Consider the following 27,739-nt stretch of genomic DNA (forward strand, 5'->3'; position numbering starts at 1 on the left):
TAAGTGCCGCTCCGATATCGCGGACACCGGAGAAACAGTCGGCCCAGTAGATCGCGGTCCACGCGCAGGCGCCAGTGGAGATCGAGACCAAGACTGGCTCGAAGTCTACTCCGTACAGATCAACATTCCAAGAAGGAGCTCCCAGGAAGGTTCCTTGCTCCCTTGCGTCCGGCCTTGCAGGTTCCTCTTATTGTTGGATGATTTGAGCATCTTCCACGCATCAATGGTAATTTGTCCTTTTTACATTCCCGCAGCACCACCAGCTAAACAACATGAAACGGAAGCAGCCAGATGTCGCCGACGAGCAGTTCCCTGTCTCGACTCCAAAGAGGCAGCGGACTTCAAAGACCAATGGCGCCGAGTCGCCCGAGGCTCCTTCGTCGAAACGAGTGAAAAGCACGCCTCAAAAGTCTACCGCCGAAACACCAGCCGCGTTGAAAGCATCTGGATTAAGGACTCCCTCGAACCGGTCCAAGGCGAAAGCCCTTTTCTCGACATCTGCGACGGAGAATGGTGCTACGACACCGGGTAGGGCGCGTGCCGACCGGTCTGCGAAGAAGAAGAGCGCTCAATTGCTCCTTGACCAGGATGAGGACGATGATTGGGACGGAGGCGATCAGCTAGCGGAGGAGATTCTTGCGGACGAGGATACAATTGTCGAAGCGAATGGGCAGAACAGTGAAGTGGTCGTGTCGGTTGAGCCGGAGGACGCTGAGTCGAAAACGGACAAGGAGAAGCCTGCTGCAGCGCCGAAGCGTCGTGCTGGACGACCCAAAGGCGCGAAGAACAAGCGCTCCCCTACACCTGAGGGCGAACTGCCAGCGCATGAACGATATTTTTTCCAGAACCGCGCCGGACCCCCTCGGACGTCGAATAACAACCTCAATAAAGTGAACCTGTTGACTCATGAAGAGTACTTTGAGAAACACGCGCAATACCAGGACCCTTGCAAGCGCGAGACAGCTTTCCTCAATGATCTTCATCGCAGCTCGTTCCCTCAGTGGGACTTTGAGTTTTCGCAGGGGTTCAATATTTGTTTATATGGATATGGCTCGAAACGTCGACTCACACACAACTTCGCGGATTGGCTTTACCGAAAGTACAGTTCTAGTCCACCGTCTGTTGTCATTGTCAATGGACACAGTCCCAACATCTCTATCCGTTCTATATTCGCTATGATCGTCACTGCGATTCTTGGAGCTGACATTCCATCGAAGATGGGAGCTCAACCGGTTGAAGTTTTGGAACTACTCCAATCAACTCTACGATTACGACCCGATCAGAAGCCAATCACTGTCATAATCAACTCCATCGATGCGCCTTCTCTCCGTCGCGCCACAAATCAAGGTCTGCTTGCTCGACTAGCGGCTACGCCAAAGATACAGCTCCTTGCCACCGCAGACACCCCGAACTTCCTGTTAATGTGGGATATTAGTCTTCGTGATCAGCTCAACTTTGCCTTTCACGACTGCACAACATTCACACCATTTGACGCCGAGTTCGATGTTGTCGAAGAAGTTCACAATCTCCTTGGCCGAAAGGGACGACGCGTTGGTGGCAAGGAAGGTGTCGAGTTCGTGCTTAAGAGTCTTCCGGAGAACGCGCAGAACCTGTACCGACTGCTCATTACGGAACTACTGTCTATGGTGGATGAATATAACAATGGAGAAGACGAAATGGATGGCGCCGATGGACCAGTCGACAATTCCAATGACACGGGCATTGAGTTCCGCACCCTGTATCAGAAGGCCTCTGAAGAGTTCATTGCCTCTTCTGAGATGATGTTCCGGACTTTGTTGAAGGAGTTCCACGATCACCAAATGATTACTTCTCGAATGGACGGCAGCGGAATGGAGATTCTCAGCGTACCACTATCCCGCAATGAGATGGAAGGAGTTTTGGAAGACCTTGTTTTGGGCTGATATTATGCTCGCGAAAGCGTCTCAAATCTATGATACCCTGTATAACACCGATCTTGTTTGTTTATTCCTGACCGTCCTACTATATAATACACTGCAGGATTCGACGGGCCTAGAACTGCGCGAATGCAGCAAGGGCCATGGTTGCAGCGAACGTGATTTTGAAAGGTCTATTCTCTGACATTGCTTTGTCGAGGTCGAATGACTTGACGTACTTTTGCAACCGGTGCACAGGAAGGACGTTGTACCCCTTGGACGCCGCCCACTATGGAGAAACCGTCAGCTCAGTCACAAATTCAATAACCGCAATCCTGGACAGGATACTCACCTCAACTGCAACGAAACCCAACCCAAGCAGCACCACCAGAACCCTCGAGAACGCTCTCAACCCAACGCCAACCACAAGACCGAGTACACTCCCCATGCTGACCTGTCGCATATTCGACGCCGTCATGATCCCGCTGTCGCGCGTCTGTAGGCTCTTTCCTAACGGCGGGTTGGAGGTCGTCGTCCAACTTGAGCCTGTGGCCCCAGCAGCATAATCACATCTCATGGGTGAAGCGCGAAAGGGCGACGTAGGGAGGAGGGAGAAGGTCGCGCCAACTCCGAGGCCGAGACCGACCATTGCGGAGGTGCGAGAGAGCGTGAAGAGACCGGATGCCATATTGAGGCTGTATATTGTCAATTGAACAATAAATTTAAAGAATACAATGTAAGAAAAAACTGCAATTGCTCAAGAAAGCGTGCAATTGTCAACAACATCCCGACTCCCTGTAACGCCGTAATCTACGTCATGCTTAATTCCCGGCGGTGAGACTGGCAAAATACCTCCCTACAACGAACCCCGAACATGCCTCGGTACCCGGAGATATATTGTTCCAGCAGCTAATAATGTGATTGGCCATCGGCGCCGGAACGGGCTCGACCTCGCGGAAGATCCTCACCGGGCACAGACTAAGTCACTAAAGGGATTAAGGCAGGTGGGTTAGGTAGGCTAGAGCCTAGCCTGAAGTATACGATCCATTCTGTCTACCTTGCGAGAAACCGCATACCCAGATCCCGTACGAGAAATCTCAATCCCGAACCACATTCCGAAAGCGATGGCAATGGCAACGTCTTGCCATTGCCACCCCCAGAGCCTCGGACTCCAGCTGCAATCAAGGTCCGATCGATAACCTTGCCTTGCACGTACCAATCAGCACTTGCAATGAAGATCTGTCCGCGGCAAATTCTCAAATAAGCAGAGGGTCTAGCCTTTGCCATTTACCCAGCCGGGAACAGGTTCCTGGGCGCTGCAGCTATCCCGCGGAAAACGATAGGATCTTCAAGTGAATTTCGCACGAGTGCCAGTGGTTGGAGGCGCGAATGGGGTTTGATTGGTGAATGGGGGGTATTGGCGGGGATGGAATGGTAATGGTTAATGGTTAATGGTTGAGGGTAAAAGTATGAAGGTAGTTAGTAAGGCGGGAGGCAATGAGTTAATAAGGTTGGCAGTGGGAGCTATAAGAGCATAAGTGACTCACGCGCCCTGTCGTTGACGGGTTCTCCACGCTTGCTTGTTGGACTATTTCTTCTCTTTGGTCTCGCTTCGAGGGTCGGTTTGTCTTCTTTCTTGTCTACTGTCCTTCTTCTGTCTCATTCTTTCGCTGTTCGCTCTCTGTACAACCTTCTGTCTCTGTCTATACAATGGCTTCTACTACCACTACCAATGGAGCTGCCTCCAACGACTTCACTGTCAAGGCTGGTCTGGCTCAGATGTTGAAGGGTGGTGTTATTATGGATGTTGTCAATGCCGAGCAGGTATGTTCTTCACTTACAATGTTAATTGGCTCCTTACTGACGTTCTAGGCCCGTATCGCTGAAGAAGCTGGTGCCGCCGCTGTCATGGCCCTCGAACGTGTCCCTGCCGATATCCGCGCTGAGGGTGGCGTTTCACGCATGTCCGATCCCTCAATGATCAAGGAGATTATGGAGGCTGTTACAATCCCCGTTATGGCCAAGGCCCGCATTGGTCACTTTGTTGAGTGCCAGGTTCGTACCACTTTTCCTTTCCTAGACTTCCCGTGCTAATGTATACTTCTGTAGATTCTCGAAGCCATTGGCATCGACTACATCGACGAATCCGAAGTCCTCACCCCAGCCGACAACCTCTACCACGTCACAAAGCACAACTTCAAAGCCCCCTTCGTCTGCGGCTGCCGCAACCTCGGCGAAGCCCTCCGCCGCATCTCCGAAGGCGCCGCCATGATCCGCACAAAAGGAGAAGCCGGAACCGGCGACGTCGTCGAAGCAGTGAAGCACATGCGCACCGTCAACGCGGACATCGCGCGTGCGCGCGCAATCCTGCAGTCTTCCGCTGACCCTGAGCCCGAACTCCGCGCTTACGCCCGTGAGCTCGAGGCTCCCTACGAGCTTGTCCGCGAGTGCGCTGAGAAGGGCCGGCTCCCTGTTGTCAATTTTGCTGCTGGTGGTGTTGCGACGCCTGCTGATGCGGCGCTTATGATGCAGCTCGGCTGCGACGGGGTCTTTGTTGGCTCAGGGATTTTCAAGTCTGGTGATGCGAAGAAGCGCGCGAAGGCTATTGTTCAGGCTGTGACGCACTATAAGGATCCTAAGGTTTTGGCGGAGGTTAGCCAGGGGCTGGGTGAGGCTATGGTTGGTATTAATGTTGCGCAGATGCAGGATGCTGATAAGTTGGCGAAGCGCGGGTGGTAGATGGCTTGTTTGTTGTTGCTTATGATATCACTGTTTTTCTTTCGTGTTGTGTTATTAGTGAGCGTTGGAAAACTTAACATACCATTGTTTGCTCGAATCAAGACTTTCAACTTCTTGCCTTGTGTTTATGAGTATGGAGATGGGGCATGATGTTTCCAGACTACTTAGCTCTCTAGGATGTTAAACATGCTCGATGATCTCAAGTTTCTGTCCTTCCGTCTGCGCACCTTCCTACTAAACGCAGTATCCTTAATTCCACCCTAACCCCGTCTTCTTGATTCAACCGGGAAAGCGCTATACATTGAATCCGAAAAAGCATACTTTAGGTATTCATTGATCTCCCTCAACATGAACTCGACACCCCATTCCACCATCAGTCTTCCATTCTATCCTTGTCATTCTTATCCTACATTTAGACGAAACTATACAGCATCACTATCCCAATCATCCACTGTTGTCTCTTGCAACCAACAGCTACCATTTCAGCCATCCATCCCCAACCTCAGATGCCTCCCGATTCGCGAGAGGCTCCCGATCTCACTCCCGAACCAAGGACCTGTGGTGCAGGTATCGAGGATAAGGACTTATTCAGAGAAGAATCCTCAGTTTCAGCACCACCATCTCGATCACCATGGATCCCACAAGGGGAAAGGGACGACGACGTTCACCAGCAGGTACCGGATACATATGGAATACCTGATCCCACAGATGCAGGTGCGGACGAGGTTGAGCGTGAGTCTGAGCCACAGACTGGACTCAGGAAAACAGCGCTTGAAATTGATACCCGCCTTTCTAGTATCGCTGGGGGGCATAATATGAATTTTAACCGCGATCAGGGTACTATATGGAATAGGCATGCGGTGCAAACGCAGAAGCTCGCGCAGCGGTATCCTGGCATTCGGCATGAGACTGCAACTAGGCCTGTTCAGCTCTCGCAACCGCCGACGGATCCGCTTTCAGCACCGTATAATCCGCAGCCATCGTATGCACCGTTGTATGCAACAGCGCCTTCGAGCCCGCAAGCACATTTGAATCCGCAGGCATTATCATATGCGCAAGCACTAACGAATCCGCCTCCAATATCAGCTCAGCAGCAACCTTTGGATTCACGACCGAGTCTGCCTTCGCTTACAAGGCTGCAGCAGCCCGGAGTCATCAATCCACGGGTCATAGTCCAACCCGCCACAGACGAGGAGCTGTTCCTGGCGAACCTTTTGGGACAATATGTGTATAGGGCCAGTCCCAGTCCCAGTCCCAATCCCAGTCCCCAAATCGGCTCAAATAGTGAAGAGCAACCGGACATACAGTCTAGCGAAGCTGCGGATGCATCGGCCTTAAACCAATCTTTTGCGGAGGAGCTCCTCGATCAGGCTTCGGAGGAGCGGCGCTTAAACGAGGCACTAGCGGCACAGTGGGATGTTGGAGCTGGGGCTGCGCAACAGGGACCGCAACCGCCAACTACACGGCCAAGAAGGCGGTACAGAGAGACTTCAAGTCCTCTTCGGCCTGGACCGAGCAAGCGTGAGTCGTGATCCGAGTGACGCGCACACAATCACTAATCACTGGGTCCTTTGCAGGTCGAAAAAGCATCTGAAGGACGTGGGAGAGGCCGGAAGTAATGCAACTCATAGTCTAGTTTTCTTGATCACTATAGTGTGCCAGGATACCCAAGTAAATAGAATAGAATAGAAGCCATGTAACATAGTCCTTTGAATTCAAGCATACCTACCTAACCCACTAACACCCTAAACTCATTTCTACCTCTACCTCTACCTCTGCCCCTGCCCCTGCGTATGCGCCCACCTCACCCACCTCCTAATACAAGCATCAACCGCTCTCAACGCCTCCCTCTCCGCTCCAACCTCAAACCACTCCTTATGCTCCTTCCCGCAATCCGCACAAGGCCCCATATGCCTAATCCTCATCTCCTCCAACTCAAGATGAATCAGCCTCTCCACGCGATGAACAGCCGGCATTTTCCGTCCAGGTTGCAGTTTTGCGTGCGCGCGGCCGCCGTCAACACCCCTGTTCGGGGCGTACGGGTAGTAGCGGAGTAGTGTTAGGTCGTTGGAGCATTGTTTACTCCATTCGTTTAGGCGCCGGGAGACGTTGCTTGTTCGGCCGATTTTGAGGCGGACTGTTCCTGGGGTTCCGGGGGAGGATGGGGATGGGGAAGATCCCATGGGGGAGCGGCTTGTGGATGTGCATGTTGAGGTGTAGGGGGCGTTGGGTCTGTTTAGGTCTCGCGCGCGCCGGATGGCTGTGTTACTTCTTTGGATTTGCTCTGGTGTATCGTCGGATTCGCTGTCACTTGCGTAATCTGGGTCGTCGCTGTCACTGTCGCCGGTGAGGTCTATGGCCCGGTCTCGCCCTGTGCCAGGTTCGGCATTCATTTTCTTGCTTTTGCGCACGGAGGGCGAGGGGAGGAGGGATGAGGCGATGTCGTCGAGGACTGGTAGTGAAGGAGCAGACGTATCCGGGTCGAAGAGGGATCTGGATGTCGTCGCGGATGCTTCTGTAGCGCTTGACGGCGTGATCCAGAAGATGTAGATATAGCCCGGTTCGTCATGCGGGGATATTGGTTTCGCGAGCTCAGCGAGGAGAAGGGACGCTGTGTGTGGGGAGAGAGATTGCGGGATCCAGGGGAGAAGTTTATTTGGTTTTGAGCTGGAGTTGACTTTGGGGTTTGGGTTTGGTGCTGTTGGTTTTCCCGGGGGGTGTTGGGGTCGGACTGCTGGTGGTGGTCTTGAAGCTGGTGTAGGTCGGGATGGTAATGGCATTGGCTCGTCGTCTTCGTAAATTGTGAAGCAGCAGAATGTGTGCTTTTTCGTCTTCTTCTTTAGCGGCGTGGATGGCTTTTCCGGGATGGTGTTGTTGTTATCGCTGTTGATATCCATAACGCCTAGCCTGTCCATCAATGTATCGATACTCGACCGGCGTTGCTTTTTCGCGGGATCGGAATTCCATGTTGTTCGGCGAATGATCGTCTCGGCTTGATCTTTATGCTGCCAGCAGTAGAAAGCTGTAATATCTTGCTTTTGGCGACCGTTGATTTTCCCAGCTGCACCTGCACCTTTCCTTTGAGGCGATGAGTTCGGTGACGGTGAGGGCGACGCTGCAAGTGCCCGGCGACATGGGGTGCCGCTAGCGGTGATCCCTCGACATGTTGTTGCTGGGTCTTTTGAATCTGAGCGCGTGATGCCTGATCCGGATGTATTCTTTGCGTGTGGCATCGGGGCTGAACTTTGGGACAGGTATAACAGCGCGCGAGTAAAACGGACGGGTAGGGCTGGATATAAAAAAGTAAGAAAGAATTGGCGATCGAAGTTATCTGTCACTTGCACCGCCACAGATTTGTGAAGTGCACATACCAAGTGATTAATTTTCACTTGTCAGACGACTCGGGCATTCACAAGGCGTTTTGGGTGCTTTGAGGTTTCATGTTGATTGGGTGAGAGTTGTTGATGCCTGGTATGTGCACCGCCTCTGTGGCTGACATTGTGCATCGTGACCCACTCAGCTATTAATATCACAGGTTGGACTCGAAACATAATTCGATGACTGAGGGCATGAAATATGCCAGGTGTAATTTATTGAGGTCATTGTTAGAAATGGATTAAAGTGATCGAATACAAGGGCGGTCTGGTGCTGGACCGGTAAACGTGATTCGATTTACTGCATGCGCCCGAACTTCAGGTTTGTTGTTGATTATGTTTATTAACATGTCGATTACTGATATCTAACCGATATAGTCGAAGCCGGCTCCACGGCATTTCACCCAGAAGGCACGTACTAATTGAAGCGTCTGCTGTCTCGCGCCCCGCGCGGTGAACAGCGACGCAAGGAAGCGCTGCCTTTCTTCTGGGGAAGGGATGTGGCTATGTCCTTGACCGCTTGTATTGTTCCCCAGATCCGCCAATGCGGAGGTGAGATGTGGTCGTGCATGCCCTTGCTGCTTAAAGATAACTCGTCTGAGCACGTCTGTGAGGTGCTCAATGTCAGATCGAGCACATCGACCCGCCACTTGTGTGATGAGTATGCGACATAGCCCAGGCAGATATTCATGTATTGTTCTCTGTACAGCTTCGGCACTGGTGGGTAGGTTCAAGACGCTTACCCAGAATTGGGAAGCGGAGCGGAGAGGGATGGGCTCGGGCCCTTGAAGTGCGAAGAGGGTGAAATTTGAGATTGTTTGCATAACCGGAGGCCGTTGACCAGCGCCGTGGGGTGTGTATGTGAGAGAAAAGAGGTATGGATAATATTTAGGGAGCAGTCGAGTAAGAAAATCAATGCCACTGTTGGCAAGTTCCGGGTCGTAGAGCTCTGGCTTCTCTTGTACCCAGGAGAAGGTATCATATATATGGAGGATCAGCGCAACAGCCTCGTCGCCCACCTTCTGTGGGTGCGCACTGTGGGAAGCCAGGAATGCGGAAGCAGTGCCCATCACCATGTCAGCACCAGCAGTTCCTAGTGGTATACTTTTCACAAAGTCAACTGTCAAGGATGGTGGGAAAACAAATGGGCCAGTACTCTCCGTGTAGCCTGCTTTCAAAACATCGCAAGCGGCTTCGATTATGGCTGCGTCAAACGGAAAGTCCATCATGAGAAGTCTCATGCATTGCATGATCAAATTTTGTGAGACAGCACCGTTCCCTGTGTTCCAGAAAGTTGGCGGATACGGGCCTTCGTCCTCGGTTGAATCCAAAACCACCTCATCTGTCCTCAAGCCCTTGCCAATGCTCGCAAGACACCGAAGGACAATGTGTCCGCGAATGCGAGCAGGCTCCACTAGACCATTCGCAGCTTCATTTCTAGCAACCTCTGCTTGTTCAAGAAGGAATTTGAGAATACCTTCAAGAAATGGAGATTTATCTTCGTCCGTCGGCAGGGTCTGTATGATGGCCGCAATACCCTCTAGTACTCTCTCCAGGGTTTGAGCAGTCGCAGTCGGTTTGACCCGGAACAGCTCAAACTGCCCAATGAATGCTGGAAGTTCGGATTTTAAAGCGTTGCGGCACGAGTTGCAGAGATGAGCTATGGACTTGGACGCTGCCGGGGCACATGAAGCAACATTCAAGGACGCAAACAGTAACGTCAATACCCGCGGAAGCAGAGCATGTGTTCGTTCGAAATATGACCGATATTTTCCAAGCATATCCACCAAGGTCTGGCGTGGCTTGTCTGGAATCACTATTGCAGGATCTTGGCATAGGCGAGAAAACTCTTGACTGAAGAATATGGCGTTGAGGCACTCGTCTGCATGTTGATTCTCGTCAACAGCCTCAGACAGATGAGCGACACAGAATATAGCAGCTTCAAAGGTTCTCCAATCTTGACTGGCAAGAGACGCTCTTGCATTCTCTTGGAAAACTTGCACCAGATCTACCCCTAGTATCGGGTAAATAGCAAGAAGGAAATCACAGACATCTCTTCGGAACGACCCAAACTCCGCACGGTCATCATCGCTCCATTCGCGCAGCTCTCCCGGGGTGGGAAATTTGAGCTTCTCGAAGCAATCCAGCGCACAACGCGCAAGATTTTGCTTCGCAAAGTCAGATCCTGCTTGCTTTTCAGGATCTAGAAATTGTTCCTGAAGATCGTCCGCGGCTTCGGTCCACCATTCGAGGGCAATGGGTGAAGCAGTGTCGTCTACTGCTGCATAACCCGGTGCTTTGAATAACGTGTGAAGCAGAGCAAGAACTTTTCCGTGTTTCGGGTGGAGAGGCTGGGTAAAAAGCTGTGACTGTATTCGAGTCGAATATGACAGCAGTAATTCCATAAACGTCATGTTCTCATCCTCAAAGTCACCTTCCATAAGGGATGCTATGTGTGCAGTACCAGCATCGCTGGTGATGTATTCCAGAATAGCGACAATGTGGTCCTGTGATAACACAGTCTCACGCCATCCCATCATTTCAATTAGGATATGACCGGCCGATTTCGAGAGAGAGGGTACATTAAGGCATTGAATCACGCAGTTCGTGGCGGGCACCAACTGCGCCACGGAGATAGCATCATGAAGTTGAAAGGAGCCTCGTACAGAGATCCAGGTCTAGTGTTCTAGGTCAGACAAGTCCAATGCGGTAATACGACAGATTTCTGGAGAACTCACTTGATAGGATGTAATTGCCAGTGTCCCGGGAAGCTCATTAGCAACCGGGCCGCCAGAGGCACCATGTTGCAGTAGTTGCGAGACAACAAATTGTACAAGTGTGAAAGCATCTCTCAAATTTTCAGAAATGCGGCGCGTATCTGCAGGCTTCCGAGACTCCGTGCCCAGCCGACTCGCCTCTTCTGCAAGGATATTTGAAAAGTAGAGCAGAGCGATCACTTGGCTCTCAGACATTGCTGAGAGAATACCATTTTGAAGCTCTATTGATGCGCACTCTTCCTCACGAACACTTTTTCCATTCGTCAAAGACGCGGCAAGGCTCAGGATGGCGCGGGTCCAAGGTGCATCCGTCTTGAGGAAGATCGTTGCGAGAGTAGAAGCTAATTTGCGTATAACAACGCGTTCACCACCATTGACTAGAGAGACATAGTGATCAATCAACCGTCCGATGAGTTCGCGAGCATCATTTTCAGCTAAGCTATGCCTGCAAGGTGTAAGTGAGAGCTCCGCGAGATGGAAATGGAAAGACAAACCAATCATGGTTGACTTTGACTGTGAAAGTTAGTGCGCCGAAGAACCGCAGGTCTGTGTTCTCATCGGTAAGGAGACTATTTGCAATTATCCAAGCACTTGGTCCTTTCTGAAGGTTCTGAAGGTGTTCCTGAATAACATTGATCTTGGTGGGGTTGCCCGAATTCGCTGGGTCGTAGAGCTGAGAAACAAGCTATGATTGTTTGGTCAATTCGCGGTATTCGAATGCAGGAAAGAGCTCAAGCTTACCGCCCTCGCCTCATTGATGAGGAGCTGGATATCCCCGGTCTGGCCTGAGTGGTCCATGGGTATGGCCGAGACACCTGAGTAGTGGACAAAAAGCTGGAGAAGTGAGAGCTGACGGTATAGATGGGCCGATAAGAGCGATACAGTCACGTGCTGATAACGCTATCAGGAGGGGCTCTGAAGTGGGGAGAAGTCGAGCAGTGACACTCACTTTCTGACGTAGCGTGGCATCTATGGTCTGTTTATACTGTGCTGTAAACTCAATCTGTAACTAGTCTCATTGGATATTGTTGAGGGTTCAGTTCTAGGATGCCTTGCCAATCCAAAAAGTGTTGTTGTGTTTTGACGGGCGACATTTGCTGGGTAATTTATGTAACATGCTTGTAAACTTTCGGCATAAATTACACCGACTCCACAGGGATTCCGCCTTATCGAGCGCGCGTTGTTGCGCTTTCCACCCAAGCTTCAAGCTCCAGCTCCAGTCCTTCCATGCCAGCTTTCTTTGTATAATACACTGGCCCACCTTTTACCTTCTTTCCCCCTCACTACTCCCCTTTGGCTTGCGCTGCCCTACCCACTTGGAGCCCTGTTGCGCTTGCCTTACAGTCGAGGTACCTTTCCCAGGACACGTGCGTCATTGCTATTCTAATTGCGTCAATAGTCGATGCTCTTTTCTCGTCCTCCAACTCGGCTTTCCTGCATTCTAGCATTTCGGCCGACTCATAACCTGCCCCGCTTTCGTCCGAGGTTCTTCTCTATATCGGTCCCGAGATACGCCGTCGACATGGAGGCCGTGAATACCACACAGCGCCTGTCTAGCTTGCGACAGTTGATGCGCAACAACAAGGTTGACGTATACAGTATGCCAGCGGATACCCTAAACCCCGGCCTGGAAGCAAAGCCCAATTCTGACCGCCCTTACAGTCGTCCCCTCAGAAGATAGTCACCAGTCGGAGTACATTGCGCCTTGTGACGGCCGTCGAGGTAATTCCGCATATACCTACACTCTTTCCGCACACCCCTCGGCACCGGGACCACTCCTATCAAACACCGTCTGACATGTTTTCTCATATACAGAGTTCATTTCCGGGTTCTCTGGCTCTGCTGGAACTGCTATAATTTCTCTGACAGAAGCCGCACTGTCTACCGATGGCCGTTACTTCAACCAAGCGGCGAAGCAGCTCGATAACAACTGGACCCTGCTGAAGCGCGGGGTTGAAGGCTTCCCAACTTCACAAGAATGGTACGGGATGCCTAGTCACTCTTTTTGGCAGATCGCCAAGAACTAACGGCTTTGACAGGATAGCTTCACAGGCCGAGGGCGGCAAGGTAGTCGGTGTTGATCCGGCTCTCATCACAGCTCGTGAGAAGGAAAATTCCAATGCTGTGAAAAATTGTTGCTGACTACTTCTAGCGGCTGCCCGCAGCCTTTCCGAGTTGCTCCAGAAGACTGGTGCTTCGTTAGTCGGCGTATCGCAGAACCTCGTGGACACAGTCTGGGGCAGCGAGCGACCCGCTCCACCTCAGGAAAAAGTCAGAGTTCATCCTGAAAAGTATGCAGGAAAAACCTTTCAGGAAAAGGTCGGCGACCTCCGAAAGGAACTCGATAACAAGAAAGCAGCTGGCTTTGTTGTCTGTAAGGTCCGCCCATTCCTCGAATATTGTTTCCTTGTGCTGACAACTCCTAGCGATGCTTGATGAGATCGCTTGGCTTCTTAATCTCAGGGGTAACGAGTGAGTTATCGCTCTATTTGCGTATGTACTCTGCTAACTTTGCGCCTTGCAGCATTCCATACAACCCCGTCTTTTTCTCCTACTGCACTGTCACTCCCACGACGGTTGAGCTTTACATTGACGACGACAAATTAACACCTGAGGTGAAAGCGCACCTCGGAGAAGACGTCATTATCAAGCCCTATGATTCTCTCTTTGCAGACGCCAAGGCGCTTAGCGACGCAAAGAAACAAGACCCGGAGGCTCCCTCTTCCAAGTTCCTTGTTTCCAACCGAGCCTCTTGGGCGCTTTACCTGAACTTAGGAGGCGAAGACCACGTCGACGAGGTCCGTAGCCCTATCGGGGACGCAAAGGCCGTGAAGAACGAAATCGAGCTAGCAGGCATGCGGGCGTGCCATGTCCGTGATGGTGCAGCCTTGATCGAGTACTTCGCTTGGCTTGAGAACGAGCTGGTCAACAAGAAGACAACCCTAGATGAAGTTGATGCGGCTGATAAGCTGGAGCAAATCCGGTCTAAGCATGAACTCTTCGCTGGTCTTTCCTTCGACACTATTTCCTCAACTGGCCCCAATGGAGCCGTCATTCACTACAAGCCTGAGAAAGGAATCTGCTCCGTCATTGACCCTAAAGCCATCTACCTTTGCGATTCCGGAGCTCAGTACCTGGACGGAACCACAGATGTGACCAGAACATACCACTTCGGTCAACCCACAGATTTCGAAAAGAAAGCTTTCACATTAGTCCTCAAGGGCATGATTGGGCTGGACTCCGCCGTGTTTCCCAAGGGAACAAGCGGATTCGCACTTGACGTTCTGGCTCGGCAACACCTATGGAAAGAAGGACTTGACTTTTTGCACGGCACGGGCCACGGAATTGGCTCTTACCTGGTAAACTTGATGTTTCCTGAATATCCCCAACCCAGCTGACTCTTTTAGAATGTGCACGAGGGTCCCGTCGGCATTGGCACCCGCGTCCAATACACTGAGGTTCCTCTAGCTCCCGGAAATGTGATTTCCGATGGTACGTCGATATCAAGAGAGTCACTCACTCATTATACTGACCACAGCAGAACCCGGTTTCTACGAGGATGGCAAGTTCGGAATCCGTATCGAGAGTGAGTTTTTGCTGCCATTTGTCTACCGGATTGTCATGCTAATGTATATTCAGACGTTATTATGGTGCGTGAAGTACAAACTACTCACAAGTTTGGCGAAAGGCCCTGGTTGGGCTTCGAGCACGTCACTATGTGCCCCATTGGCCGCAACTTGATCGAACCTTCTCTCCTGAGTGACGCCGAGATCAAATGGTTGAATGACTACCACGCGGAGATCTGGGAAAAGACCCACAAGTACTTTGAGAGTGATGAACTCACCAGGGGGTGGCTTCAGCGCGAGACCCAGCCGATCCCCAAATAGAGGTTGTGCAAACGATACCGTACATAGATTAGGCGATATGGTAGGATAGAAATGTCCATGTTAATAGAGGACCAGCTATTTTGGCTTGCTCCTGGAGTTGTGTCTGTTATTACTCTATACTAGGCCTTCTATCCCTCTCTAGTAAAAGCATCTATATTCTCAACTCCATTAAAGTATATATGCTGCTGTGGTTCATACATCGATCTCCGGTGCGGGATGTGGCTGGCCGGCGGCTCAAGTGGAGTTCGGCTTCGACCACCTGGAGTTCCCTTGGGACCTGGGCAGCTCCAAAATGCTGTCTCCAAGCTGCAACGCCCTGTGAATTTACGATACCCTGCCAACTCTACCGTCAACGAATCCGCTACTTCAGCCTCCATACAATCGCACCGATACAGAGAATTTGTTTCTCCTCAAAGCCTCTCGCGCCGGGTGATGATGCCCGCATCCCCTACCCTCTGATCGCAACCCAAGAGCACCTCAGACGCCGAAGCAGCTTCCTCCTTCCTGCCGATCGTTCTCGTGTGCGCCAACTCAATCGATCGACCACTATTACAATTCAGACAGTCAATAATCTGGTATGAGTGGCAGGAGTGGCTACGCGAACGGGTACGGGTACTCCGACACCAACCGCTACGACCGCGGCGACGGCGGATATGGCAGCAACAGCAACCTCGGAGTAAATGGGTACGGTGCTGGCGGAGGTAGAGACCGCCGTCCAGGAGGATACGGTGGCTTCTACCCGGAACCTTCGCAGCAACCTTCTCTGTCACCACAGCCGTCACCGGAGCGCCGTCGCGAGAGATTCGACCGCGATGACCGATCCTACTCTTCGTCGCGATCGCGGACACGAGGACCCGAGTCTGAGAGGGACAGGAGGCCTTCCAATGCAAGTGGTGCATCTCGTGGGGAGGTTAGCCGGCCACCACTACCACTAACTCCTGGTAGCCAGGCAGGGCGGACCGCTCCGTCTGCCAGTACGGCGCAGGCTGTTGAAGGTATTTGATGAAAACGCTTGCGATTTGGGTGTACTATTCGAGCATTTACTAACTTCTTTTCTTTCCGCGCAGATGTTCTACACTCAATTCAACGAGAATGGGATTACGTCGCGAACGACGACTGCGTCCCCGTCCAGGTCGCCCTACAATTGATGGACACGAGTACACTAGGAAAGGCAGAGCGCGAACCGGACTTTCTCGACGTGCATCAGACAATTCAAAACACGCTCAAAACAATTGTCAATGAGCATCACCAGGGCTTCAACAGTTCCATTGGTACATACCACAAGATTCAGGCAAGCATACAGAGCTCTCAGAGCCGAGTGCGCAGTTTGAGGAATGCTCTGGAAGATGCGAAAGGGGGATTGATGTCGACAAAACCGGAACTTAAAGAGCTCGCAACGTCTTCCCAGAAATACGACGACATCATTCAATTGTTCAGTCAGATTCAAGAAATCCAGTCTCTTCCAGAGAAGCTAGAGTCGAGGTTGTCGGACAAGCGGTTTTTGGGTGCGGTGGAAGTACTTCATGATGCCCTTCGGCTTCTACGGCGGTCGGAACTGGAGAATATTGGGGCTCTCACCGATATTCGTGCGTATTTTGAGAATCAAGAGTCTTCGATCACGGACATCTTGGTTGAGGAATTGCACGATCATCTATACTTGAAATCCCCTTACTGCTCAGACCGGTGGAAGCCGCCAACTGGCGAGGCCGAAAGCAATGGCGTGAACGGCGCAGGAGCCAGCGCTTGGGAGAGACCTGTCTACGGATTCCTCGCGAGGCTGGACGCCTCTACGCCGATGATCGAGGATGCCTCCCGAAACCCAGAGGCTGATACTTTTTCATACCTTCAGCTCCTCGTTGAATCCCTAAACAAAATGGGCCACCTTGATATCGCAGTCGATAGAATAGAGCAGCGACTACCGGTGGAGCTTTTCACGGTCGTTGACAAAACGAATGCGGAGATTGACGCGCGCTACCCACTACCACGAGGTTCAATGGCTCAAGACGGAAAAGCGGACTCCCCGACAGAGCTTATTGAGAAGCGTGGCCATGTGCTCTCGGAGTTCCTCTGGACGCTCTATGCAAAGTTCGAATCCATTGCCGAGGGACATCGTGTTGTTCATGATGTAATCGCGGCCATCGTACAGCGAGAAGGCATTCCGAAGAGCAGTTCCCTGGCTGGTGGCTTTAAAGAACTGTGGAAGCTCTACCAGAGCGAAATTCGCTCCTTGATGCACGATTACCTGGCCACTGATGGGCATTCTTCGATTAGACCAATGGACGAGGAAGCCAATTCGCGACGACAGAAATACTTAGGTTATAGAGACAAGAACAAGGTACTTTTGCATGCAGCAATTAACTATTGAGATATGCTAACACGACTCAGAAACTATTCAAACTGTCGGAAGCAGGCCGTACAACAGAGATGAAGGCCGAACAAAACGAGCTGGACGAGATCCTTAGATCTTCCGTGCCTGGTCTTGTTTCCAAGACGGAAGAGAAGTCAGATGAAGATACACCATCAGACTCCAGACAAGGGACAGGTCACAAGATTCTCATTGAGCCTAGTGTGTTCAATATGAGTCTGCTACTACCTCCCTCGCTCTCATTCATACAGCGGCTGAAGGACGTTGTGCCGGTCGACTCCGACATGGTCACTGGCTCTCTAACATCTTTCCTCGACGATTTCCTCGTCAACGTTTTCTTACCGCAGCTCGATGAGACCGTTACCGAGCTTTGCACCCTCAGCTTTATCACACCAGATGCTTTCACCGAGGACCCTCAATGGTCGCTTGTTTCGCCGAAGCCAGTGTTCAAGGTTAGTGCAGTCGCTGTCTGTCTTGTCTGTTTTCACTAACTTGGTGCAGGGAACGGTGAAATTTCTGTCTGTTGTGAGAGAGTTCAGCAAAATGCTATCCAGCATTCCTCACGATCAAACGTTTACGCAGCTCCTGCTCAGTCAGATAGTGACATACTACGACAAGTGTTGCGGATGGTATAAGAGTAAGGGCTCTGAGGCACCTAGTCTATTTATTTGCTAACTTTCTTAAGCAATCGTTACGAAGGTCTCGCCTCGTGGAGGTGGAGGTGTGCAGCTCAAGGCCGCAGCGTCCTTTGCTGAAGCCGGTCCTGTGCATGACCTCGTCGCTGAGCTGTGGCAGGGATCAAATCCCAACAGGCATGAGGCCATTGACAAGGTACGTGGACAAGTTTCTACGAACGCAGTGGAATATATTATTGACGTGAACAGGAAACCGGCCTTCTGATAAAACAGACGGATAAGAGCCCGTTGGAGCCTCTCGACATCATATCCGATCCCAAGTCAGTCGTGGCGCTGTCACTTCTCCATAACAGCATGGTAAAGTTGCCCTTTCTTAATCTACGCGAGGTTACTAACACAGCTATAGCAATGGCTTGCTAGCAACCTGGCGAAGCTACGACAGCCACTCACGGACACGAGATCATCGCAGTCATCGGGAGCAACAAACCGTCGCTGGACTCTAATCAGCTCTATGAAGCCCAAGCGCGACAGTATCAGCCAGCCTATATACCTTCCCTTGAACCAAGAAACAGCCACCGCATTCGATACCACGTTGCAATCATTGCGCGACCTGGCACTCAACTCTATATTCGCCTTGCACATCGATATCAGATGTGGTGTTATCCATATGCTAACACGAACTATGGCCGGCCCTAACCCTCCCGCTATTCGCAACTCCGAACCTAGTACTCCCGCTCCGCCGCCAAGTGGTGGCTGCTGGCATCTCCTGAGCAGCCCTCCAACCGCTGCATCGCCAGCGATCCTCGAGCTTAACAAGGACCTTATCGCATTCGACACGAACATTTCAACATATCTCGGTGCTGCCCAGCGCCATTTCATAACATCCGGCCTCGCCCGCTTCATCGACCGCGTCTTCGTCTCCACCACACACTACATCTGGGCCATGAACGAGAACGGCGCGCTAAGGCTCCAACTCGACGTCCTCGTCCTGCAACAAAACCTCAAGAACGTCATCATCGATCTAGCCCAGAACTCAACCGACGAAGAAACAGCCCAACACCAAGAAATCGTCTCCCTCCCCCGCGCCGCCAAATTCCTCGACTGGTTCCTCGAAGGCGCAGTCAAAGCGCTGGATTTCGCCAAGGAAGAAAAGGAATATTTTGCCGCACACCCCGATACCCATGGCGAACCATTTACGTACGAGGAACTCAAGGTTCTTGTGGATCTTTGTTTCTCGGAGATTCTAAGGGGTCCAAAGGGCGAGGATAATCGCGAGGACTTTATGGCTGCGAAGAAGGCTAGTGCTGATGCGTTGCTGAGGTTGAATGAGATTATGTGGGATTCAAAATGAGGCGGCTTTGTCTCTTTGCGAACTAAATTAGCCCTGCTGGCTGCGCCGGCAATTAACAATATCTACATACCATGATTTACAGCATCCCAAATCTGTTCTCCATCTACTACTATCCGTTATTCATTGTGTATTATCCGAGGGTCACCACATAAAATACCAGACAATCACACGCCCACAGGCTAAGTAGTAATCCGCCACCGCAGCAGCTGGCTATCTGGATCTCGGCCCTAACGCGTCTTCTCCCTGGTAGTACTTCCACAAGAACTTCCCAGGCACCCTCTCATCCTCGACACACTGTCCCCTCGAAATTTCAGACAGACAGGAGCAAATTCACCGGTCCCTCATGACCTAACTAGGTACCAGCTAAAGAATTATTGTGTCGATCGATGTGAGAGACGGGGCGAAAGTCGAGGCTATTAATTCTCAATCTGACTGCGTTACGCATTTGCAGCGTCAATGTATTCCGATTCGTCTATTTACCTTTTACTTTTTACGATCTTCTGACATTTGCCTTGGACTTGATCACCATGACACAATCGGGCAAGCTCGATCGATCTCTTTGGTATGACCGAACAGGGGTAGGTAGTCCACCTTGGTCCTTGGAAGCAGGAATATTGACCTGATGTGATGTGACGGGGTGCAGTCTCTTACATACATCAGGGCTCTCCAATTCAGCTGCCCTTCTAAAACCCTGATACTGTCGGTACATTCTCTCTCTCTTCCCCTCTCTACCAAGTTTCCTCTCATTACATCTTCCTCTTAGAAACCCTATTCGCAATGAAGTTCATCTCTACCACTACCACCACCGCGACCTCGCTCGTCAGCTTCTTCCCACCTTATCACCCCTCGTACTCGGCCAATCTACCGACGAGAGTATCGTCGTTACAGGAAACGTACGTGCTGCTGCACCAATCTTTCATCTTCATGCCCAAGCCCATTCAATATTCCATCCCATATCTAACCACCCACACCCACAGATAACATTCGAGAACCCCGACGGCACAAGACCATTCTACCCCATCCGCCTCTCAAACAGGAACCTAGCGGAGGTGTGCCACGAGAGACCCGGCGAGTACGCTGCCTTTTTCCAGTGCCAGCAGCCGCCGACAACATACCTACCTAGGTAGAAGAAACGAACCGCAACTAACTCACTGTTTTCGGAGCCCTTCAGTTTTCCAGACGTATGAGGTATCACGATCGAATCAGACATTATCCGCGACGACGTAGCTGAGCACATACGGTGGTTCATTGTGTGTGCGGTTAATACGTATGTATGCCCTTTCAAATCCAAGTCCGAGTCTAATCAAGTCCCTTGGTGCCCGGGGACCTTCGTACCCATCCAGTCTCAGTCTTAGTCTTATAATCAGAAGCCCTGGCTAACCTTGTTCCCTCCTTCGCCTCGCTCAGGCTCCACGGCTGCAATGGGTCTTCCGGCGGACACAGGCTCTTCCCGGGGCACAACAGTTGGCCTACGTTTATGCGGAGCTGGTGATGTTATCTCGAGATGGACTTTGAGTGAGTGAGTGAGTGAGTAAGCTGTTGGGTGTCGAAGTCGAACATAGTTCCGTACCAAGGGCGTATACAGACTCTGGGCCTGTCGTCGGTAGAGACTTGGGTCTTTATCAGCTGAACGAGGTCGTTCTTTCTTAATTGGACTGGTTTGGTTTGGTTTAATTTGCCTCATAACACAGGCTGCATGTGGTGTATGTACTCCGTAGCCTGGGTCTCCATTGGATGGAAGGGGAGGGAAGGGCAGGGATAACTGAGCTAGCTAGGTGGCTCCAGGCTCTAGGCTCCAGGCTCCAGGCTGAGGGCTGAGGGCTGAAACCTACTTCCTCAGGGGCTGTAAACAGGATCAACGGATGAACTCGAGGCCGCAGTGCTTAGTAGAGCTTCATGTAAACAACATAACTCAAGAGATTATTCCAGACAATACCAGTTCTCAGCTTGATACATCTAAAGGACTGTCTATTGTCTCAGCTTCCAGCTACCGGCATCGAATTGACCCGGACTCTGGAATCGGCGACGGACGGCGTCTTGAGCTCTTGATAAATTATCTGTCGACGACTCTATGCTTGACGAGTAGGAGGGGTAAGGTACTGAAGTAGACAACCCCCCGGAATGCAGTGCAGATCCGATCCTCCAAAGCCCTAAACACAAAGTCTTTCAATTCCACCTAATCCCGCCTGATCTACGGAGTAAAGAACAGACCAAATAGATCTACAATTACCTCATGATCGACAAGTGTACAACTACAGAGTACAGAGACAAACTATTGCGTCGATCGATGTGATACGCGGGGCCAAACTATTGAATCTGACTGCATACTGCAGGGTCAAAGCATCCTGATTAGCCTACCAATCTAGTCTACTTGCCTGAACCCGATCACCATTACCGAACAAGCCCGCGCAAGTGTGGATCGTTTCATAAGAACAGGGAAGTAGGAATGGAATGTTCATCTCGAGGCCCGGCGGGGTGACGAAGTGGCTGCCCATCTAGACGTCTGTCCCCTTGCATAGAAGGGTATAAGAGTCCCCTTTGACCTACAAGGTATCCTTTCTTCCCTCCATTACCTTGCTACTTACCTTCAGATCGCAACAGCTACTTCCTTACCAACCAACCAACCCATCCATCCAAAATGAAGCTCACACCACCAACCGCCCTCACCCTCATCAGCCTCCTAGCCATGTCCACATTTTCACCAACAGCCCACGCCCAATCCGACGACATCCCAGATGTGATCGTCACCGGAAACGTACATCCAAGCCCATGTCCAAGTCCAAATCCACCTGATCTACCTAGCCATTTACTGAGTACTGCCTACTTGTTAACAGATAACAATCATCACCCCAGGCGGCGCAACCCTCTTCTACCCCGTTCGCGCCTCAGACCACCCCGAAGACGTAGGCGTGGCCGATGCTTGTCGTGAGAGGAATGGGAAGTACGTTGCGCCTTCCTTCCTTCCTTCCCTCCTTCCTTCCGTCCATTCATTCATTTCTTCAAAAAGAAAACAACAAGCCCAGAGCGAATCGAATCAATTTAAAACTAACCCACTCTTTCCACCTCCAGCTTCGCAGGCGTGCGATCCATAACCCTCGAGTCCGAATACTTTGTCCCCGCCGAAGAACCCGATACAGAATACTTCATCGAATGCTCATTCTACAGGTCCGTCATGCCTATTCGTTTCCTCTGATTCTGGCTAGTTTGAATCGAATCGAACTGTGCGTGGTGTGATGGGGGTTTGCGTGTCGCGATTTACCTCTCTATCTACCTACGTACCTACCTAGGGTCCTTGACTGACATTGATGTTACCTGCGTAGAGCACACGGCTGCAACCCCAACTACGGCAACGAGGTTCTCGTACCGGGGCACTACGACGTAAACCAGCGATACGGCGTGCTGAGTTGGGAATGTGATCTTGGGATTGAGGTTTTCTGAGGGACGATGTGAGTGAGTGAGTGGTTAATGGGGTGTGCGTTACTTTAGGTTGTTTGACGGGACGCGGGAATTCCTTAGATCACTGAGGTTGAGGAATGAAGGCTCGACACTGTTCAGGGTGGGTCGCTACATCAAGTAGAATGGAACAACATGAGTATAAGTATATGTGCTGAAAGAAAATATATTTAGTCAAGTTTGATATAGGTAGAATATAGGTAGGTATAGAATATGAACCGTCATTCCAACACCACGCAATGCATAGATAATCCGTACAAAAAAAGAAGACAAAGATGGGAACGCCAATGCCAACGAGTCATCCATCCATGAATGATTCATATATGAATCAAGTAAGGAGGATAAGATGGTGATCGAGTTCAAGTCGCGTCAAGCCAAAGTAAAAGTCAAGGTTCGTCAATACGAAAGAGAGAGGTATCATGCAAACAAGTCACGTTCACGTAGCCTTCCTCCTTTTCGACGGCGTATTCGAGTTCCACGAGTCCCTTGGAGAGCTCGTCAGGTTCAGCGGCTTATAAGCTAACCCCTTCCCCCCCGTCATACGAATCCGCTGCTCAGTCCTCGACAAACTCCGTCCAAGACCCAGATCCGAGTCAGGAGCAAGCGAGACATCGTACCCGCTTATATAAGACTGATTGGGCGATTCGCTGCGTGAGAAGACACCTCCTGTACCTGTGCCTATGGACGAACCGACGCTGCTGGCGGGGCTGAATGAGGCGCGCCATGGTTCGTAGGATGCTGATGAGCTTACGATGCGTGGTCCGGTGCGTAGTGACTCGGCGGCTATACGCGCTGCAGAAAGAAGGAGGTCGTCTTCGTCGACGTGGTTGGGTTTCGGTGGTTCGGCGGGTTTTTCTTCAGTGGGTTTACGGGCTGCTAATTTCTCGATTTGTTCGAGGATGGGGAGTTTGGGGAGGGGTTTCATGGATGCAGCGGCCATGGATTTGCGAGGGGGTTGTTTGGGTGTCGGTATTTTGGGTGCTTTCGTGATTTTGTATGGTGGTGGTGTTTCTTGCTCGTGGACTCGTTTCCGACTTGCTGGTGTTGATGTTGAGACGGTGCTTCGGCGTTTGTCGGCGGCGTCTCTTAGCCAGTGCAGCCACTCGGCCTTTTTCTGGGCTTCGGCTTCAGCCCCAGCTTCCTTTGCTTCCATGGATTCTAGAGATCATTAGTGTGAAATTCTAGCACTTGGCATGTGAGTCGACATACCTTGCTCTTCACTGATAGCCGCAGCTGGCTCTTCAGCTTGGTTACTAACAGGCTGAATTTCGATCGCCGACTCGCTGGGCGCCTCTGGTTCAGGCTCTCTCGGGACTAAAGATTGTGCCATGACAGCAGTTTCCTGACTGGCAGGAGGTTGATCTGCGCTAGCTTGCGGGAAAGACACTGGCGGAGGAATTTCCCGAAGTGCAGGTCGAGGCGATGCAGGCGGTTCAAGAATGGTGGTTGCTTCTACAAAATATTAGCCACGGCGAACTTTCACTGGCGAAAAAAGACAAACCTTTGTTTTCCTTCGAAGCAAATGGAGATGGGAACGACGGAGGCGTTGCAGCAGCAAGCTGCGGTTGCGAAGTACTAGAAGGACTTGGCTTTTCTAATGGCGTAGGCCCCTGCGGCGAGAAACTGAATAACGGCGCCTTGTTCTCAGGCGCAGGCGAGGAGGGCTTATTGAGGTCGAAAATACTAGGTGCCTTTCCAGTAGGTTGATCGCTAGTTGGATCCAATTGGGTAGGCTTGATGCTAAAGGGTGAGGAAGACTGAGGTGCGTTGAACGGGGATGTAGTCGAAGGCGCGGGTTGTGACGTCTGAAAGAAACTCGGCGCTGTTGTCTGAGATGAAAGAGGTTGAGACGCCGTCGGAAACTTGAATGGTGATGCGGCTGGTGAAGCAGACTCCTCTTTGTTCTGGCTTTGTTTTGTGAAGGGGCTCGTGTTTGAAAAGGCCCTTGCCGGCGCCGCATTGTTTGTTGGAAATAATGGAATCGTAGTTGGTTGACTGGGCTCAGGGGTTTGAGATGCAGCGAATGGAGATGGCTTCGCAAAGCTTGCATTCGCAAAAGGGTTCGATGACTGGGTGGTAGCTGCTGGCGCCGCTGGAGCTGGAAAAGTCGTAGTAGGTTGAGCGCTTTCCGAAGCCTGAGATGTTGAAGGCGGCGAAAACGGTTTCGCAAAAGGATTGAGTGACGGAGATGAAGGTGTTACAGAAGTATCCGTTGTATCTTTCGCCGTGAAAAGGGAACCAAAAGGATTTGGAGCGGGTGGCTGCTGAGCTTGAGCTTGAGCATCGTCAGACTTCAGTGAGAAGATACTTTGACCGGCTTCGTTCGCTAGTTGCGAGACACTGCCAAAAGCCGTGGATGGACCAGCGCCAGCGCCGAATCCGCTCACGCCAGGAGCCCCCGTGCTCGACGCAGAAGCAGGCGTCGACAAATCATTTTCATCTTCGCTGACGAACAGAGAGGATTCGTTGTCCGTCGCCATCTGCTGCACGGGCGCGTCAGAGCCACGCTCGGACAGAACAGATCTATCTACCATTCCCAGGGTCGCGGCTTCTTTGACATTGAGTCCAATAACAATAGCAACCAGGTTCCTGCCTGCGCGCTTCGCCTCGACATAGTGTTCAGAGAACGAGTGCTCAGATGATGGTTGGAAGGCTGTCATTTAGTCAGTACGTCACGTATGAAGATCATCAACGCCGCAAGCGAGAGGGATTCAGTGTAGAACATACCAACAGAATCAACAGGTCGACTCCCCCAATTCAGGTACAAATCACCGTTGGCATTCTCAGCGAATTCCAAATCCTGCTCTTCACAGAACTTTATCGTCTGCTCATCGTCATCAAAGCAAAGAACATTCGTCAACTCGTCAACTGTCCACTCCTCGTTCTTATGCTGTTGGGAGGCTGGATAACGACAGTAGCCCTTCCATATCGATCGAATGGCTGTCTGACGCATGTGATTGAAGTAGATCTCCGCAACACAGGCCATGAGGTAAGATACTCCCGGTGAATTGATCAGGCTGAAGAAACGAGCGTAGAAGCCCTGTGCAATTGCATTGGGTCGCTTGGAGTCCAGAGTGCCCTGGTACTCCCAAGTGTTTCCGGCAGCAGCAAAAAGCTCCAGCGCCACTCGCACACGCGGCGCGTTCCGCAACTCAGTAGGCCATTTTTGGACACGAGCTTCAAGGTCAGGACGTTGGTCATGGATCGAGAAGATAATGTAGTATGCGCGGAACTCGTCCTCGTTAGGAAACATAATCCGGCCTCTGTTATCATCATAGTAGTACATCAACGAAAGCATAGTGTTGTTTAGCTGTTCGCGCTCTTGATGTCGGTCAAACGGCTCTTCATTCGCGGGGCTCGAAAGCAAGTGAAGAGAAACGATATGGAATCGCGCAATCCGTTCAAGACAAGTAACAGCGATTTTGACATCCTCCTCCTGGGTGACTTGCTGAACCGAAAAGTCATTTCGTATTGATCGAGTTCGATCCCAGACGAATTTGTGGATTATCCCTAGCGGTTCGGGCCCTCCAATAACATGTCGAGTCAGATAATTCATGGATTGAAGGAGTGTTGCTGGCGTTCGAATATCAGAAGGAAGCTGCTCATCGTATCCAGCGGCTGAACGTCGAAAGCGCTTGAGCATTTTCGCCTCCATGTTCTGCAGGGTGTTGGTCGTTGGGTGAAGATACTATACAAATGGTAAACTCGACTAAACGTTAGTGTACTTGCAGGCTTCTTACCTTTTCACTTTTGTCGACCATCTTTTGGACAATGCGCTCGACTCGTTCAAACTCGGGACACATGCTTGTGCAGGTACCAACAGGGGTAATCGCCTTGTTGAGCGACATGGGCTGATTGGGGTCAGCCATCTGCCCGGCCTTGATGGCCTGCTCCCTTTGTCTGGCGCGATCGATTTTGAGCTATTGAAAGTAAGCATCAAGTAGGAAGATTGGAGAATGATACTGACCTGCTCATAACGATCATTGTAGTTTCCAACAGCAGAAGTATCCTCCACGGGTACGCTGCCAGCAACTCCATTCGTAGGCTTCGCAGACGAAAATCCTCCGCGTGAACCGCCCCGAGCATTACCAGCACCACCTTGACCCGATGGAGCCCCAGAAGAAGTCGAAGAGCCGCGCCCAAACCCCGTGAAAGCCGGCTTCTGCTGCGGCGCCGGCGCAGCACCACCCGGAGCCGAAGGTTGACTCTTTATCTGCGAAAAAGGAGAACCGCTCGTCGTCGCTTGTTGCTCGGCCTTGTTAGCGCGCCATGTATTCCCTGCGGCGCCCGCGCCTCTCGTATTCCCACGAGCCCTTGTCGCACCGGGAGCTCCGCGACCACGACCTCGACCGCGGAAGGGCGCGTTCGTGCTGCCGCCTCGAGGCTGGGAAGACGCAGCGCCCCTTGGCTGAAAGGCTGTTCCACCTCTGAATGGGTTACCGCGTCCGCGCCCGGTTGAGCCTGCTGCCCCATCTACCTGGGCCTGATGAAGCGCAGCGAACGGATTCGCGGGACTGGCCATACTGCCGCGAGCGGCGGAGGAGCGGCAGACGTGCCGAACCCCTCCGAAGAACTTATTTGTTGGATTCTATGTTGAGCCAGGGTTTCAAATAACCGTGCTTATTCTGTACGTGGTGTATGTTCGTTGAGATTCGTGATTCGGGGTATGAAATGATCGGTAGAGATATAAAGTCGATGTAGAACAGTCCTATAGTTGCTATCCACCGAGATCGTTGGCAGGCGCATAATGACAGTCAGCCCATGTCCATCTAGTATAATATAATATCATGACGCCGCGATTGCAATGGAGGAGCGAAAAGCGCAGGGAGGGAAGGGAACGGTGGGACGAGTGAAATGACGACGGATGAAGCGCAGGTGAACGATGGCGATGTACCTTGGATGAAGCGATCGAATTCCAGAACAGCGTAGCCGTTTGTATTTCAATGTGCAGTGTAAGCGCCTGGAACCGTGTTGGACGTGAAATAGCTATCGCGAGCTCTGGTGCTAGATGTTGCGACTCGCAGTGTGGCAAGCCAGTCGGAGAGGGACGAAAACTCGACGCGGTTCGACTCGTACAGTTGGGTGTTGATGGTTGGGAAAGATTGAGAAGAGCTTCAAAGAGGGAATGCCTCAAGTCTCTCGCAGCCGCAAACGGTCAAAGAATCGAGAGTCTCTTTGTCTGGAGAGGTGCTGGTGAATCCCAAGGAACGTGACTGATCCAAGAGCTCTGGTCTGCCGCGGTTGCCGCGCGCCTACCGTATGA

The 27,739-nt window shown here is 51.5% G+C and overlaps 9 protein-coding genes across 9 annotated transcripts; 5 read left to right on the forward strand and 4 right to left on the reverse strand.

The window, feature by feature from the left end:
• The first annotated feature begins 11 nt into the window (after positions 1-11).
• Positions 12-2,053, forward strand: BDV14DRAFT_26107 (origin recognition complex subunit 2). Its single transcript, XM_073776396.1, has 2 exons — positions 12-226; positions 285-2,053. Exons 1-2 carry the CDS (start codon positions 224-226, stop codon positions 1,920-1,922), a joined length of 1,641 nt encoding a protein of 546 aa, XP_073630474.1. The 5' UTR covers positions 12-223; the 3' UTR covers positions 1,923-2,053.
• On the reverse strand, positions 1,977-2,727 carry BDV14DRAFT_26098 (uncharacterized protein). Its single transcript, XM_073776395.1, has 2 exons — positions 2,248-2,727; positions 1,977-2,184 (listed from the first exon to the last, which is right to left on the reverse strand). Exons 1-2 carry the CDS (start codon positions 2,581-2,583, stop codon positions 2,032-2,034), a joined length of 489 nt encoding a protein of 162 aa, XP_073630475.1. The 5' UTR covers positions 2,584-2,727; the 3' UTR covers positions 1,977-2,031.
• Positions 2,728-3,394: 667 nt separating this feature from the next.
• On the forward strand, positions 3,395-4,948 carry BDV14DRAFT_26124 (pyridoxal 5'-phosphate synthase subunit PdxS). The gene is made up of 3 exons (XM_073776398.1): positions 3,395-3,719; positions 3,768-3,950; positions 4,005-4,948. Exons 1-3 carry the CDS (start codon positions 3,606-3,608, stop codon positions 4,632-4,634), a joined length of 927 nt encoding a protein of 308 aa, XP_073630476.1. The 5' UTR covers positions 3,395-3,605; the 3' UTR covers positions 4,635-4,948.
• Position 4,949: 1 nt separating this feature from the next.
• BDV14DRAFT_26125 (uncharacterized protein) lies at positions 4,950-6,285 on the forward strand. Its single transcript, XM_073776399.1, has one exon. The coding sequence runs from the start codon at positions 5,141-5,143 to the stop codon at positions 6,164-6,166; it is 1,026 nt and encodes a 341-aa protein (XP_073630477.1). The 5' UTR covers positions 4,950-5,140; the 3' UTR covers positions 6,167-6,285.
• Positions 6,286-8,228, reverse strand: BDV14DRAFT_26114 (uncharacterized protein). Its single transcript, XM_073776397.1, has one exon. It carries the CDS (start codon positions 7,865-7,867, stop codon positions 6,404-6,406), a length of 1,464 nt encoding a protein of 487 aa, XP_073630478.1. The 5' UTR covers positions 7,868-8,228; the 3' UTR covers positions 6,286-6,403.
• Positions 8,229-8,231: 3 nt separating this feature from the next.
• On the reverse strand, positions 8,232-11,613 carry BDV14DRAFT_169397 (putative importin 13). Its single transcript, XM_073768031.1, has 4 exons — positions 11,527-11,613; positions 11,280-11,470; positions 10,747-11,230; positions 8,232-10,686 (listed from the first exon to the last, which is right to left on the reverse strand). The coding sequence occupies exons 1-4, from the start codon at positions 11,581-11,583 to the stop codon at positions 8,374-8,376; spliced, it is 3,045 nt and encodes a 1,014-aa protein (XP_073630479.1). The 5' UTR covers positions 11,584-11,613; the 3' UTR covers positions 8,232-8,373.
• Positions 11,614-12,307: 694 nt separating this feature from the next.
• Positions 12,308-19,023, forward strand: BDV14DRAFT_188296 (exocyst subunit SEC8; the record flags this gene model as incomplete). Its single annotated transcript, XM_073771045.1, has 16 exons — positions 12,308-12,446; positions 12,601-12,766; positions 12,825-12,886; positions 12,938-13,159; positions 13,212-13,257; positions 13,310-14,144; positions 14,193-14,277; positions 14,327-14,371; positions 14,425-14,605; positions 15,261-15,667; positions 15,740-17,007; positions 17,058-17,489; positions 17,539-17,674; positions 17,723-17,868; positions 17,922-18,029; positions 18,079-19,023. 16 exons carry the CDS (start codon positions 12,308-12,310, stop codon positions 19,021-19,023), a joined length of 5,223 nt encoding a protein of 1,740 aa, XP_073630480.1.
• A 2,562-nt stretch (positions 19,024-21,585) lies between these two features.
• On the forward strand, positions 21,586-22,645 carry BDV14DRAFT_169402 (uncharacterized protein). The gene is made up of 4 exons (XM_073768032.1): positions 21,586-21,778; positions 21,858-21,964; positions 22,093-22,188; positions 22,344-22,645. Exons 1-4 carry the CDS (start codon positions 21,662-21,664, stop codon positions 22,459-22,461), a joined length of 438 nt encoding a protein of 145 aa, XP_073630481.1. The 5' UTR covers positions 21,586-21,661; the 3' UTR covers positions 22,462-22,645.
• A 20-nt stretch (positions 22,646-22,665) lies between these two features.
• Positions 22,666-27,670, reverse strand: BDV14DRAFT_169404 (putative leucine permease transcriptional regulator (SAC3)). Its single transcript, XM_073768033.1, has 7 exons — positions 27,371-27,670; positions 26,444-27,193; positions 26,217-26,396; positions 25,204-26,164; positions 23,978-25,129; positions 23,686-23,928; positions 22,666-23,634 (listed from the first exon to the last, which is right to left on the reverse strand). The coding sequence occupies exons 2-7, from the start codon at positions 26,996-26,998 to the stop codon at positions 22,913-22,915; spliced, it is 3,813 nt and encodes a 1,270-aa protein (XP_073630482.1). The 5' UTR covers positions 26,999-27,193; positions 27,371-27,670; the 3' UTR covers positions 22,666-22,912.
• Positions 27,671-27,739: the final 69 nt, after the last annotated feature.

This window comes from Aspergillus stella-maris, assembly GCF_047715825.1.
Source record: "Aspergillus stella-maris strain CBS 113639 unplaced genomic scaffold BDV14scaffold_13, whole genome shotgun sequence".
Taxonomy (NCBI): domain Eukaryota; kingdom Fungi; phylum Ascomycota; class Eurotiomycetes; order Eurotiales; family Aspergillaceae; genus Aspergillus; species Aspergillus stella-maris.

Bases quoted from the DNA above. Each gene is read 5' to 3' on its own strand.
- BDV14DRAFT_26098 (XM_073776395.1), bottom strand. From the start codon at position 2,583: ATGGCATCCGGTCTCTTCACGCTCTCTCGCACCTCCGCAATGGTCGGT. The intron at 2,185-2,247 runs GTGAGTATCCTG...GTTTCTCCATAG, and splicing joins TGGGTTTCGTTGCAGTTGAG to TGGGCGGCGTCCAAGGGGTA.
- BDV14DRAFT_26124 (XM_073776398.1), top strand. From the start codon at position 3,606: ATGGCTTCTACTACCACTACCAATGGAGCTGCCTCCAACGACTTCACT. The intron at 3,720-3,767 runs GTATGTTCTTCA...CTGACGTTCTAG, and splicing joins ATGTTGTCAATGCCGAGCAG to GCCCGTATCGCTGAAGAAGC. The intron at 3,951-4,004 runs GTTCGTACCACT...ATACTTCTGTAG, and splicing joins GTCACTTTGTTGAGTGCCAG to ATTCTCGAAGCCATTGGCAT.
- BDV14DRAFT_26125 (XM_073776399.1), top strand. From the start codon at position 5,141: ATGCCTCCCGATTCGCGAGAGGCTCCCGATCTCACTCCCGAACCAAGG.
- BDV14DRAFT_26114 (XM_073776397.1), bottom strand. From the start codon at position 7,867: ATGCCACACGCAAAGAATACATCCGGATCAGGCATCACGCGCTCAGAT.
- BDV14DRAFT_169397 (XM_073768031.1), bottom strand. From the start codon at position 11,583: ATGGACCACTCAGGCCAGACCGGGGATATCCAGCTCCTCATCAATGAG. The intron at 11,471-11,526 runs GTAAGCTTGAGC...AAACAATCATAG, and splicing joins TCATCAATGAGGCGAGGGCG to CTTGTTTCTCAGCTCTACGA. The intron at 10,687-10,746 runs GTGAGTTCTCCA...CTAGAACACTAG, and splicing joins TGGCAATTACATCCTATCAA to ACCTGGATCTCTGTACGAGG.
- BDV14DRAFT_169402 (XM_073768032.1), top strand. From the start codon at position 21,662: ATGAAGCTCACACCACCAACCGCCCTCACCCTCATCAGCCTCCTAGCC. The intron at 21,965-22,092 runs GTACGTTGCGCC...TTCCACCTCCAG, and splicing joins TGTCGTGAGAGGAATGGGAA to CTTCGCAGGCGTGCGATCCA. The intron at 22,189-22,343 runs GTCCGTCATGCC...TTACCTGCGTAG, and splicing joins ATCGAATGCTCATTCTACAG to AGCACACGGCTGCAACCCCA.
- BDV14DRAFT_169404 (XM_073768033.1), bottom strand. From the start codon at position 26,998: ATGGCCAGTCCCGCGAATCCGTTCGCTGCGCTTCATCAGGCCCAGGTA. The intron at 26,165-26,216 runs GTAAGAAGCCTG...CCATTTGTATAG, and splicing joins TGGTCGACAAAAGTGAAAAG to TATCTTCACCCAACGACCAA. The intron at 23,929-23,977 runs GTTTGTCTTTTT...AATATTTTGTAG, and splicing joins TGCTTCGAAGGAAAACAAAG to AAGCAACCACCATTCTTGAA.